General features: G+C 45.2%; 1 protein-coding gene across 1 annotated transcript in view; it reads right to left on the bottom strand.

Moving 5' to 3' along the window:
- The window catches only part of LOC111142456 (laminin subunit alpha 1), a 126,471-nt gene that overhangs the window by 65,444 nt on the left and 46,845 nt on the right, over positions 1–14,182 (bottom strand). Inside the window, exons 16-20 of the mRNA XM_022495618.1 lie at positions 9,800–9,927; positions 8,193–8,279; positions 7,273–7,484; positions 1,186–1,292; positions 472–652 (exon numbers count right to left, since the gene is read on the bottom strand). Of these exons, the coding sequence (XP_022351326.1) occupies positions 472–652; positions 1,186–1,292; positions 7,273–7,484; positions 8,193–8,279; positions 9,800–9,927 (715 nt within the window). The remainder of the gene's footprint in view (positions 1–471; positions 653–1,185; positions 1,293–7,272; positions 7,485–8,192; positions 8,280–9,799; positions 9,928–14,182) is intronic.

The following is a 14,182-nucleotide window of genomic DNA, read 5'->3' as shown; positions in this document are numbered from 1 at the left end:
TCGTAATTCCCAAGGTCATCTATCCCTGTCTCTCGGGAGGGGGCTCTTCCTCCTTGTGGAGAGATGTGGTTGCAAAAGGGGTAATCGGGACAGAGAAACAGAAGCAGGTGTGAAACAGGCACTGCGGAGCATCGATTGTGTGCCAAATGCCATGGTAAGGACTTTACGTCCCACATGTAAAGTAACTTCTGGGTGGAAATTATAATTAGCTTCTCTCTTCTACAGATGAGGTAACCAGAGCTAACTGAAGTAATTAATCTAAGTCCCCACAATTAGTAAAGCCTGATCAGAGATGACAGACGAATTAAGCATGGGATCAGGAAACAGAAAAAAAAAAAAAAAACACAGAAAATCCTCCAGGTTAAAAAGAGAAAAAGTAAAGGAGCTTAAGAGAACTGGAAGTCAAAGGAGAGCTCAAAGAAAAGTCTGGAAATCACGATCAAGCCTCAGATAATGAATTCCAGAGCTCACGTGTACAGCCGCCATCCTGGTAGGCGTAGAATCCGTGTGCACACCTGTCGCACTTCTCCCCAGCCACGCCCAGGACGCAGCGACACTGGCCATCCTCGGAGCAGTCGTCTGACACAGAGCCTGACACGTTGCAGTCACAAGGCAGGCACCCGAGCCCCGCGTCCAACCCGTAATAGCCAGGCTGTTGCACAGTGGGGGCAGGAGTGTGGAAGCCAAAGTACATTTTAGTTAGCCACGAATCCTTACGAGCATGTTTCCCAAATCAAACGTCAATGTTTCACAGAATCCGAGAGTGGTCATGACATCACTCGTCCTTTGTAAACCGAATACAGACTCTGTAAGTCAGGACACCCGGCAATCACCAGCCATGCTTAGGGCAGTAGCTCTTTCTGGCAGTCCTGAAGGGCATTCCGCTTGAACCAAGGTCAAGGTATCAATTATAGAAATCGCTGACAGGGGGCGCCTGGGTGGCTCAGTGGGCTATGCCTTTGCCTTTGGCTCAGGTCATGATCTCAGGGTCTTGGGATCAAGCCCCGCATCGGGCTCTCTGCTCAGCAGGGAGTGTGCTTTCCCCCACCACCCCTGCCTGCCTCTCTGCCTACTTGTGATCTCTATTTCTGTCAAATAAATAAATAAAATCTTAAAAAAAAAGAATAGAAAAAAGAAATCACTGACAAACACGTGAATGTCTGTAATGGCCAGTAGGCGTCTTACCAGGCACTGGTCACACTGCCGTCCAGTCACATGTGGTTTGCAGTCACAGAGTCCAGTCTCCAGATGGCAGACATCAGAAAGGGAGCCTTTCCTGTGGCATTCACAGGCTAACACACACACAAGAGACATATTTGTGCCCATTTCTGGGTGTGGTTGTGGTAAGACCCCTTAATCCCCAAAGGAAAAACATTAAACATTCATGTTTCAAATCCTAAAACTAAAAGAAAAGATTACTCTGCAAGAACTGTTAATTTAGTGTTTTTCCAAAGAGTAAGCCAACCCAGGGTTGGTGGAAGGAGCCATTTCACAGAAAAACCACTGAGGCTCTTGAGATAACAATTAGCAAATGATCTTAACCAATTGCATGAATTCCTTGAAATTGTAAAAATGAGCCACCAAGGTTTATCAACGAATCTTCATAAAAAAACATACAATGGAGACTTCAAAACCAATTTAACCCTCTCATCTTATTCCGATCATGTATTTAATATTTAAATATTTTAAAGCTCAGTTATAACAATCTAAATAGCTAATATTACATTTCATAGTTTAATGTAAAACATTTCCCTGTTCTAAGTCGCGAGTCACCTGTAGCCCCAATATACTCACCTTCAAGCCAAACATTTCAGTTTTACCTACGGTTAGAAAGCTGATGTTCAAAACCACGAAGCCCCCCACCTTTGCAAAGTGGTACAACTTAATGGCTCCTGAAATGTTTCATTGATATTTATAGCACAGCTGTCAATATGTACTTCATTGAAAATACCTAAGAAGCTCTTGACCAAATACCCCAGAAATGTGCATGGTCTTTGAACACTTGGACTCCGGAAATGTACACTCTCTCATATGTTGTAATGATATAAGAAAAGAAAAGGAAAACTCCACAAATTCTCTCAAGCAGAGCATACTTTGTCCCGCAGTGATTTGCAGGGGATCATGGTAGATGCTGGAAGGCTGAGTTTCAGAAGAAAGGCAGTGGAATTCTGCCTCCGTAAGGAACTGTGTCCAAGACACCTCTGGAGGTGTTCCCCAGTGTAGGTGGATTGTCTAGGAATCCCCCCCAGGCTGGGCAAGGGCAAGTGGCAAGAGCCACTCACTGCTGCCCATTCTTCTAGCTTACCCTTGAACACTCAACTCACTTTTGCATTAAACACCGCTCCTGGGGGGGCCTTGCTGACCCTGGACAGACTGCCCTAGCCAAGGCCAGTCAATTTCTAGATCAAGTAAACAGCTTGCCTGCCAGACACCTTTCATAGGCAAACAACCCCATCTAGAGCCCACACCCACAAACACCTTCGTAGGAGCCCTCTCCTTCATTTGGGCTTCATTTCCTCTATCCCTCTGACCTCTCACCCCAAGCCCCGCATCAGACAATTAGGGACAGCTCCTCTGCCCCAGAGCCTGCTGAAATTATTCAAAGTAGCCAATCCTAAACGTGCTTACCCTGCCTTGCCCTTTCCTTCCTGAGGAAACCACAACAAAGGCTCTAGCCCACATTTCCCCTCCCGGCCAACCTGGGTGCTTCCGGAATACTAACCCCCCTCCCCCGCCCCCAGGGCCTTGGTGTGTCCCCTCCTCCTGGCCTCTGCTGGCCTTGCCATACCTAAATAATAAAACCTGTATTTTCAAACACTCCTCAGCATCCAACTATTCTCAGTTGTCTCCCGCAGAAAACGGTAGACACACATTTACTCACGTGCGTACATGCGCGCGCGCACACACACACACACACACACACACAAACACAGCTGTCCACAGTCCCATCTCCCTGTCGCCCTCTCTTCCCTTCAGCACCTTCCCATTCAACCTTCCCCTCCTGCCTCTTGGTTGCTAAGACTGCTCCTCGTGAGAAGTCTCCCCGGACTTCCCAGGAGCAAATTCAAACAGCACATTCCGGGTCTTCAACTTGCTGTGTCTTCCTGAGAGATGGGACCCATGGACACTCTTTCCTTTTCGAACCTGGCTCTCACTGAGGTGAGGTACGACCTCTGGTTTCCTCACTCCTTCTTGTGTCTCACCTTCCTTCTTCCCCTGCCTCTGGGGAAAAGTCAATGTTCACCCTGTGATCACCACAAAATACTGACGATAATGAATTGTATTTCCTGCACTGGCCCTTTGTGCCTGGGTCACATTCTAGTATATTTCATTGAAACTTCATTATAAACTGAGGAGGAAAGCACTGCAACTTTCTTCCTCTTTCAATGTGAAATCTACAACTTAGAGACATGATGTCTCAGTGCTATTTGTAGTTGTCTTTCTATGATAACAATTCTAACAGTAAATAGTAGTTATTACTAAAAATTTGTTTGCTCTAGGGGCACCCAAGTGGCTCAGTCGGTTAAGCATCTGCCTTCAGCTCAGATCATGACCCCAGGGTCCTGAGATCAAGCCCCACATGGCAGGGTCGGGCGGTGTCTCTGTTCAGTGGGGAGTCTCTTTCTCTCTCCCTCTGCCCCCCTACCCAACAGCTCATGCTTTCTAATTAAAAAATCTTTAAATTTTTTTTCTGTAAATAATATTAATTTAAAATAGTTGCTAGTAACTGACTGCTAGGAGCTTCACATGTATCTTAATTCTCCTAAGAACCCTACAATATAAAAATTATAACCGCTTAACTTAACTCATATAAGTTTCATTGAACAGTAAAGCTGTTCCTACAGGCTCTCCCTCCCTCAGTTGCTCCCATGCTGCCCTGGAAAACCCGTTCCACACGCACCAATCCCATTACCACACCGAAGCTGACGACCCCCCAGGCTCTATTCTTCCCTGGTTCCTGCACAACTGAATATATAAATGTCTCTCCCCCAAAACCCCTAGGAATTCCCATGTCAGCAATATTGAATACTGACACTTCCACTGGGGTTAACCTAGTAAAATACAGGAGTAGATTCACATGCGGAGCCTCTGAGAAGTCCATAAGGAGGATCCTATTATAGACCTGGGAGGATTTCTAGTGAAATATCCAGAAATAACAAGAATTCATCTCATCAAAGCTGGGGGACAGGAAAGAGGAAACGAGAAAAGAATAAAACTTGTAAATGTGTCGAGACTAGAAAGAATCCGGACAGTGTCAGTCTGTAACCACGCCAGCTGCTTGGACCACCAACCTGGGCCCAGACCCCAGTCCTGCCTGTCCTGAACCCACCCCCTCCCACCCTCCAGTCAACACAGAGATTTCCTAGTTTCTTTCTTTCTTTCTTTTTTAAAAATAAGATTTATTTATTAGAGAGAGAGAGGTGGGGAGAAGCAGAGGGAGAGGGAGAGAGAGAATCCCAAGCAGACTCCCCACTGAGCACAGAGCCTGACATGGGGCTCAATGCCGGGCTCCACGCAGGGCTTGATCCCACAATCCCAAGATCATGACCTGAGTTAAAATCAAGAGCCCGATGCTCAACTGACTGAGCCACCCAGGAGCCTGGAGAGTTTCTAGTTTCTTTTTTCTTTTTTTAAAATTTTTTTTAAGGTTTTATTTATTTGTTTGACAGAGAGATATCACACGTAGGCAGAGAGGCAGGCAGAGAGAGAGAGGGAAGCAGGCTCCCTGCTGAGCAGAGAGCCTAATACGGAGCTCGATCCCAGGACCTTGAAATCATGACCTGAGCCGAAGGCGGAGGCTTAACCCACTGAGCCACCCAGGTGCCCAAGTTTCTAGTTTCTATCTTCCCTTTTACCCCTATGACAAAGGCTCTACTGGAAGCCCTCATTAACTTTCCCAGCAATTTTTTTTTTTCTGGCTTCATCTCTCCCCTTGTCCGCTCTGTCCTCTGCAGGGGTTCCAGGGCGACTGCTCAACACAGATCTGGCCAGATCCCGCGCCTGTTCCAGTGACCTGGAGTCGGGGACAGACAGACAGCACAGCCTCTGCAGGCCAGCGCTGTCCATACCCATCAGCCATGGCTCCTGCCTTGGCCTGACCCTGCCTTTCACCTTCTTTCCAGACTCTGCCCCTCAGGCCTAGATAACACTTTTCCTGCCACTTGTCAGCCCACTGGAGCATCTCGGACCCATCCTGCAAGACTCACATCAAGTGATACTAACTCCAGAGCCCCACACTATCCTGGGCCCTTACGGAGCTTTGTGCAAACGCCAGGGATGGTCACTGATCACCGTGCAGAGCTGCCTGTCCTATTGGTCTGACACGGCATGCACGGGTCTCCCGAGCCCTGTGGATGAGGCTGATGCGACAAACACGATCTCTGATGTCACTGAGACTAAGACCTGGGCCAACAACTCGGACCTACCTTTGTTCATCACGAAGATCTGCTTTCTATACAAAATACCGAAGCAGTTTTGTCAATGTAGATGCAAATATAAAGGAGAATGATTTTTTTGGTCATGAAGAAAACTTTTAAATACATTTGAACAACTTGGGTAAGTAAATTCCCTTTTGCAACTATGAATTTTATGTAATCGAAATACAGATCAATGGTTTCTTATGAAAGTTTAGCATCCTAGTTGAAACAGGCTATAAAACATGCACTGAATTTTGAAGACTCAACATTAAAAAGGAAAGCAAATATCTCATAATACTTGAAAAATCTGATTATGTGACAAAATGACATTACTTTTATAATTGGGTAAAATAAGATATATTACTGCAGTACATTTTGTCTGTATCATGTTATTAATGCGGTGACTAGAAATTTCAAAATCACATGTGCCGTTTACATTTCTACTGGACAGCATTAATATAGAAAAATAATTAAAAAAGCACTGTTTTTATTGTTAGCACTTAAAATAGCTGTCATTTATTTCATTTCCAGAACTTTAAATTTTTATCTCAATTAATCCTCACAAAGGCCTTTATATATATATGTAAAGCACATACATATATACATATACATAGTTTTGTGTGTGTGTGTGTGTATATATATATATATATATATATGCTTTACATATATATACACAAAACTATGTCCATTTTATGTAATGAGGAAATCGTGGATCAGAGAGATTAATACATTGGCCTAATGTCACACAGCTGGTCACACAGACCAAAACTCAGCTCTAACCCACATGAGTCAGACTCCAAAGCCTGAGATCCACATGTGTGTTTTGCCTCCCCAATAGACCTGGGCCACAATTTTTCCAACTCCTCTGATGATACTTAGAACAGTGCTTGGGAAGTAACAAATGCTTAATAAACAAGAAATGAACAGAGAAATGAATCATCAAGGTTTGCAGTAAAGATGAAAAGGAACCACATGAGTATAGTGAAAGCATTCTGTAAACTTTGAAGCTTTACACAAACACCAGTTATCATAATTATGCTCCTGTGATAACCAATCAAGGTGGCTGTGCCACCAAGATCCAGTCAACGGGCCCATGGTGACAAAGCCTTTTCCCTCTCTGGAGGCATGCCTGGGAAAATACCTTTTCTGTATCGCTAGTGCCCTCTTGTGTCTCCCTGTTGTAATAGCACGTCAGAACTTTGTATTTACAGGAAATTGTTAAAATAATGTAAAATTGCCATTTTTGCTCTTTTCACACCTTCGAGAACTGTACATAAAAATCCAAGGGCTATATCAGCCCTGAGGCTACAAGTTAGTCATCTTGGGTACAGGAAAGCCTGCTGTCTTCAGTGAGTGGTTCTAAGTGATCCCTAACGTCAGAAAGGAAGAAAGCAGAGTCCTGTGGGGCAACGTGAGAGTCAGTAGTTCAGAAACAGATCTGTAAGACTCCAAGGATAGAGCCTTCCCATTTCACACTCCGTATCTTGAAATCCCACCTGACTCATGAGACCCCTGAGCCTGTCCCTCATAAACACTGCAGGCTTCAAGCCCAGTCTGCCTTCCCCGGTCCCGGGGAGCATGTCAGCACCCCATCAAGCACCACTTCCCCACCCCAGTGGAAGGACACCTATATTTTCCAGGCCCCCCCTAACCTGCTCTGTAGGAAACGGATCAAGCTAAGGCAGGGCACACCGGGAAGGGGAAGAGTGAGGTCTTGGGTCTACACCGGTATTAACACAAGCACCAATCAGGATAAAGTTACCCCATATGCTGAGCCTTTTCCGACACATGTAAGTAGATGGAGATGCCACATGGCCATGAGTAAGGGCTCTGACTTCACAGCCCCCACACTCACCGCGGCAATTTTTGGCGGTCACAGCGTCCCCGTAGAAGCCATTAGCACACCTCTCGCAGTGGGCGCCATCCGTGTTCCCAATGCATTTCAGGCACTCTCCAGTGACGGAGTCACAGTGACCCTCCTCGAAGGGGTTCACATTGCCGCTGCAGTTGCAGGGGACACAGGATTCCCCAGGGACTGTCGGGTTTCCATAGTAACCATCTGCACATCTGCATAAAAGTATTGAAAGAGGGATCCAAATGCATGCACTTCCTCTAGACATTACCCCCGCCATCCAGGGAAGCTCTGAATGGTTAATAAATCAGACTGACTCTTTTTCCATAAGACTGATTGGGAAGCCATGCAACACCCAGTCTGGACATCCAGATTGCCTCCACTCATTGTGAAGACAGAGAGTGTACCCCAAATGAGCCATAAATCCCAGTGGATGTGCCCTCAGCCCCGGGGCCAACTGGACCCGCACGCCGCGGCTGTGACGTGGCTCTCCCAGGGACCGCAGCCAGAGCTGGGCACTAAGCCTGGCACATGGGAAAAGACAGCGTTGGCTTTCAGGCGCCAGAAGACAGCTATTAAATCAAACCACCCCTACTACGGAACTATCCAGAGTAATGGGGTATTTCAGTGTGTGAATGGTAAACCCTGGCCCCTCGCTGTTTTCTATTGTCATTGATGAGAACTCAGTGTGAGTTCAAGGAGCCCAAATGCTATTCTTGAAAAATCCCCCCGGGGAGTTTTCACACGCGCTTTTTAATCAACATACCGGCTTCTCTATAATTATGCAAAATAATCGTTACACACCAAAACTCTAAAATCATACTTATCTATACGTTTGAAAATAAACATGTATCACTGATATTTAATTAAAAAAAAAGTTTGATGTGACTTTGGAAATCAGCTGGGTGACGCCGACAGAGTACCTCTCGCACCAAGCTCCCGAGTATCCCGGGGCGCACTGGTCACAGACCACTTCGTCCACATTCTCTAGGTGGCAGGTAGGGCTGAAACTGTCAAAACATGATAAATGAACACAATTTTCCAATGGGCGGCACAGAATTTCTAAACATTTAAAATTCTTGTGTTTTACCACTCCTTATGAACGTTCAGTGGAACTTCACTCCGGAACCCCGGCCCCCAACCATGCAGCCCACCTCATGAGCCTCTCTCCTGGGCACTGGACACTCCCCTGTCCGTACTCTTGCTTGTCCCTCAGCCCAGAGGGTGTTTCTTTTCCTCTCTGCTTGGGATCACCTTATCCCTTGTGCCTAACGCAGCTGCCCTCTCCTCCAGGAGGCCTTCTCTGACACTCTTCCTGGCTGAGCGGAGCTCCCGTCTGTGGGTTCCCTGGCACTGGGCAGCCTGCCTCAAAGTCCTGCCCACACTGGCCAGGAGTGAGCTCAAGCTTACAAGGGACAGCCCGGGAACATTCTCTAAAGGATCCCCACTGCTCACTGAGGTCCCCTCAACCTTTACTCCTGGGGCCTAGAGGGGCTTCTGAAGGGAGGTATGGGGGGCCACTATGATTACATCAGAGTAGCCCTGATTGTATCTGTTTTACACAGCGGAGTTTCAAATAAAAATCCCCGTGGGGGAGTTCTCTGGGCTGGGGGGAGGAAGAGTCGTAAAGGGTAAGCCAGTGAGAGATAAATAAGCTTTCAGATCCAGGCGTTCGGACACATGGGGCCCAGCATGGTGAACGAGGCCTTGTGCATCATTGACCCTTCTCACCCCCCTCCTGCCCTGTGCTCCAGGACTATCTACGATTTCACAAACGGGATCTGCTCTTTGATGCGGCCATAACTTGGCACATTCCGTTCCTCCTGCCCATAACGCCCTTCTCTGTGACCTTCATCCTTCAAGCCTCAGATCAGGGGCTTCCTCAGAGTCACTCTGGACAGATTCCTACTTCCCTGAGAGTGGACTGTAGTCACGACCACACGGTGATCTCATGGGACCAGCAGCCATGGATGAACCCTCCAATACTTGAGTACCTTCCATGATAACTCAGTGTACGGTAGGCACTCAACAAATATTGGTTGAGGGTGCCTGGGTGGTGCACTCATTAAGCATCCGCCTTCGGCTCACATCATGATCTCAGGGTCCTGAGTTCGAGCCCCACATCGGGCTCCCTGCTCAGCTGGAAGCCTGCGTCTCCCTCTCCCACACCCCCTGCTTGTGTTCCCTCTCTCCGTTGTGTCATTCTCTGTCAAATAAATAAATAAAATCTTTGAGAAAACCTCCTAGCCTACGGGCACTGAAAGAGTTAACAAGCCACACTAGACCAAGAGGAACTGAAGTATGCATATTTTCCTGCCATCCCATGATCCTTCTTATATAGTTTAGTATATCAAACTTGTTCTTTTTAGAAAGAGAGAATTCACCCCTCCATCTTTAATCTTAACTAAGTACCACCTGGGAGGCACACTTTTCTCACACACAAAACCCTGCTCTGAACGTATCCATGCACATCTGAATGGACTCTCTGGCCACACTGGGCCTGCTTCCCTGGTGGGGGTGCCGTGCTTACTTGTTGGAGGCTGTGGTGAGGGGGCAGGCGCACCGCTGGCAGTCCCCCGGAGTCCCTCGGGAAGGCAGCCCGTAGAAGCCGGGCGCACACTGCTCACAGTGGTCTCCGGTGGTGTTATGCTCACATGCCTAGAACACATGCATGAAGAGAAGACTCAGTTCAGGCTTCCTTAAACAATTCTCTGATTCATTGAAAAATAACTTAAAGTCAGGGTGGGAAAAAAATGCTCAAACAAATCACCAAACTCTGTGACATGATGAGGGCTGCCTGTTTCTAGATTAATACAAAATCTTAATTTGTATAATCCATATACATGGGAAGCTTTTCCTTCTGCCCATGTCAGAGTAACTGCTACCAGACTTGTCTTTCTGTGGGAAAGAACTAGAAAACCGGAACAAAACATATCGAACCACTTCTTTTAGACACTAGGCAACAGAGGTGAGAGAAAGGAGGTGATGGGATGAAACCCCAGGATCTCATGTCTTTTTCCTGGAGACTCTTGATAAGTGGGCAGTGGAGGGGGGAGACCCAAGCAGAGTGTGGCATCCTGTTGAGTTGAAGAGACAGAGGTCTGAGTTTGGGGAGACTGGAACTGCAGTGATTTGGCCTGAGAATTGGAGTTTCACAGAATGAGACCTCCAGAAATCTGCACAGGAGACCCCTTCAAATAGTTACTGAATATAAGCTTCTTGTGTGTAGTGTGATTTCCATGCAGCCAGCTGAAAAATTAAGAACTCACGCAAAGCCCAGGGCCACTAGAATTGTAACCAGCCAGTGCGGGGCTTCTCTATTAAATGCCCAGAACACCCAGTAGAGACCCCAGAAGAAAAACTTGTTGTGGTAGGGCTACACCTGCCCTAGAGTAGAGATTCTATTAGACCCACCCTAACAAAACTTAAAAACAAACCTTGAAACAATCAAGCTGACCTGTGATAATTTAACTACTTGCCAAAACAAACTGATGTGCTTTCAAGGAAAGTAATGAAATCCAGAAACTTAACAATGAACAATATTCATCGTGCAATCAGAAACTACTGAGTATGTTTCCACCAGTCACATCTGGGAGAATTTGGAATCCATGAGTCCAGACAGATAACAAGTAGGTAAGCAAATAAACATTAGAAAGGAGGATTCTTGCTTACAGTATGATGCTGTGTGCCAACTGAGAAGCCTGCAGAATATCATACAAGTGTTCACGGGGCAAGAATCCTCAGAGACTGCTAACCCTAAGGGAGAATTTGATGATGAATACGATACTTGTCCAGTCTTAGAGTGTCTCCCTCACACTGCTTCTTAATTGCAAAAGAAAAGATCAGTAAATGTATAGTAATTGACCAATAGCTGGAGTGTGTAATCAGAATTCACACCACCAGTGAGGGGCAGTGGACACTGTGGGCTTCCACCTGTGATTCTCTGAAAAGGCCACAGCATCGCTAATGAGGTGTTCTGCCCTGAAAGGTATAACCTGAATCAATTCATGGAAAAACAAGAGAAAAACCCCCAATAAGGGACATTTTATTCTTTGAAAAATGACTGTGTTCTTCAAGGTGCCATTATCCTAAAAGACAAACACTGTGGAAGTACTTCAGATTAAAGAAGACTAGGGAGCTATGACAATAAAATGCAGTACCTGAACTATATGGGGGCCTGTAACAGTGGGGAAAAAAAACGCTACAAAGGACATAATGGAGTCAACTGACCAAATGGAAAAATGGATGGTAGATTAGAAAAAGTAGAATACCAAAGTTATATTTATTGAAGTTGACAATGTTCTGTGGTTATGTAAGAGAAAATCCTTATTTTCAGGACAAACACCCTGAACTATTTATGGATAAATAGCACAGTGTACGTGACTTATTCTCGAGTGATTTAGAAAAAACATGATTAGACAAACAGATAACGAGAATAATACAGCAAATGGGGAAAATGTCAATGACAAGGTGAATCTGGGTAAAAGGTGGGTGCCCTAAGTACTATTTTTCTTCCTACAACTTCTGCTTACACTTAAATCAATTTCCAAATAAGGGTTTGTTTGTTTCTTAATGCAGGATAATAACTATTACATCTGAGAAGAAGCAAACAAACAAAAAGCAAATGTGAATTGTAAGGAGAAAAATCTAAAAATCAAGCAGAGGAAAAAAAAAGACAACCCAGAGAATTACATTGATAAGACCAACTACTGACTTTTCATTTGAAACAATGTAAGCCACAACAACTTTTAAGTCCTGAAAAAAAAATCTTCAAAAATCTACTTCCAACTCGAAGGTGAAAGAAAGCCTTTTTCAGGTCAACAAAACATGAGAGAATTAGTTGGCTGTCAGATCTGCACCGAATGAATGCTAAAAACAGTTCTTCAGGAGTCAGGGACATAGAACCAGGTGAAATCCTGGATTTATACCAAGAATTGAAGAGTATCAGAAACCATAAATACAGGGAAAATATGAAAGACTTATTTCTTTCTTGAAAACATGTCTTTAGAAAGCAGAATGACGCCACATCAGGTGTGTAGGAAGTACCAGGAGAAACAGGATGGGCACAGCGGGCCACACAGGAAGCAACACGGAGCATGAGGACAGCTGCATGGCTCAAGGGAAAGCGGAGCCAATTCTCCACATTCTTCCCCAAGTCCCTGTCAGCCCATGACTCTGTCTCCCCAGGTCCTCCCATGACCCCAATGCCCACGCTTATGCTACCCAGAGCTTTCTCCTGCCATCCCTACCCACCCCTGCCCCACCTCCCACCTGTGGGTCTACCTTGCCACTCACTTTCCTTTACCCCCTTCTCTGAGAGCCACTCATTTTACAGATCTTATTGGCCTTTTTTCATTCAACAGCTTAAATAATATTTCCAGTTTCTAAACTGCATACTTTTCTATAATTCCTGAGGTTGACAAAAGCTTTCCCATAGGTTAAATTTAATTTGGGACTATAAATATTTGTATTACATCCTTTTAAATAGGCTTTCACCAGTTTTTTTTTTTTTTTTAAGATTTCTTTGTTTATTTTAGAGAGAGAGGGAGAGATAGTGAAAGAGAGTGAGAACACAAGTGGGAAGGACAGAGGGAGGAGAGGGGATCGCCAGCAGACTGCACACTGAACACAGAGTCTGACTGATATGGGGCTTGATCCCAGGACCCTTGATCCCAGGATCCCAGGATCCCTACCTGATCAGGTAGATCACTACCTGAGCTAAAACCAAGAGTCAAGTGCCCCAGGCTTTCACCAGTTTTATGTAGAGGTATCCTTGACAGGGCCTCTAAATTTGAATTGTTTACAAATCACCTCGGTTCAGGGTCGATTCTGATTCAGAAAGTCTGACATAGGGCCTGAATTCTACATTTCTAAAAAACTCCTGGGTTTTGCGCTGCTGCTGGTCCTCAGGTGACATTTTGGTAGGAATGTCTTGGGCTCTTTTTTTCCTCCCCATCCCCTGTATGACCTTGATTTTGATTATTAACCCAAATTAATTCAAAATGTCACTGGCTTTGGTAAATGGCTACATGGTTGAGCTAAAAGTATAAGCAAAATAACTAGTTTCATTAAAGAACATTTAATTATGTCCACTTGCAAAATATCTATGATAGGATTTCTTTGCTCAAAGGGCCAGATAGGGCTCTCTTTCTCCTTGGGAAAGCCATTACATGGTTCTGCTAAAATCAAAACAAAACAAAACAAATCAAAAAACCCAAACCTACCAAATCTGTTTCAAGGTTTTCTCAGGTCACTGTCCCTTTAGGTGACCAGCTCTATTGGTGGAGCTGGTATGTGAGAAGGAGAACGTTCATCTCCTCGGGAAGGAGAAACATCTTCTCTTGAATGAAAAAGAAAAAGCAGGAGGGACCAAGATACACAAATTCCTATTAGGCCCTTCTCTTTCAGAAGAAATGAAACTGGTTTCTCCTCCAGAGACCAGCAGAAAAAGCTCAGAGAAGGGGCTAATGTAAACCGTGGACTTTGGGGGGCTGTGATGTGTCAGTGTGAGTTCATCAAGGGTACCAGTGTGTCCCTCCAGTGGGGGGTGGGGACTGTTGATAATGTGGGAGGCTGTGCATGTGTGGGAGCAGAAGGTACATGAGAAACCCTTACACTTTCCCCTCAGTTTTGCTGTAAACCTGAAACAACTCTTTGAAAAAGAAAAGGACGGGGTACTAAGTAAGAACAGTTGGAACTTTCTCTCTGATAACCTACAAATCAGAAGTGGATTCCTGGAAGCTGGATGGCTACAGGCAAGGCCCAGGGCTGGAAATGGTTATCCAAAGGGGAGTATTCAAAGATTTCTTTTTAAAATAGAATAGGAAAAAGAAAAAAAAAAAAAAAAACAGTTAGATGAAACCCAGATAAATGATGCTACCAAGTTTTTAGGTTTCCTTAAACTTCAATCTAA

This window comes from Enhydra lutris, unplaced genomic scaffold (assembly GCF_002288905.1).
Source record: "Enhydra lutris kenyoni isolate GAN:26980312 unplaced genomic scaffold, ASM228890v2 scaffoldscaffold8, whole genome shotgun sequence".
In the NCBI taxonomy this organism is placed as follows: domain Eukaryota; kingdom Metazoa; phylum Chordata; class Mammalia; order Carnivora; family Mustelidae; genus Enhydra; species Enhydra lutris.
Note: the sequence above shows the minus strand (reverse complement) of the source record. Positions and strands in the feature narration are given on the sequence as shown.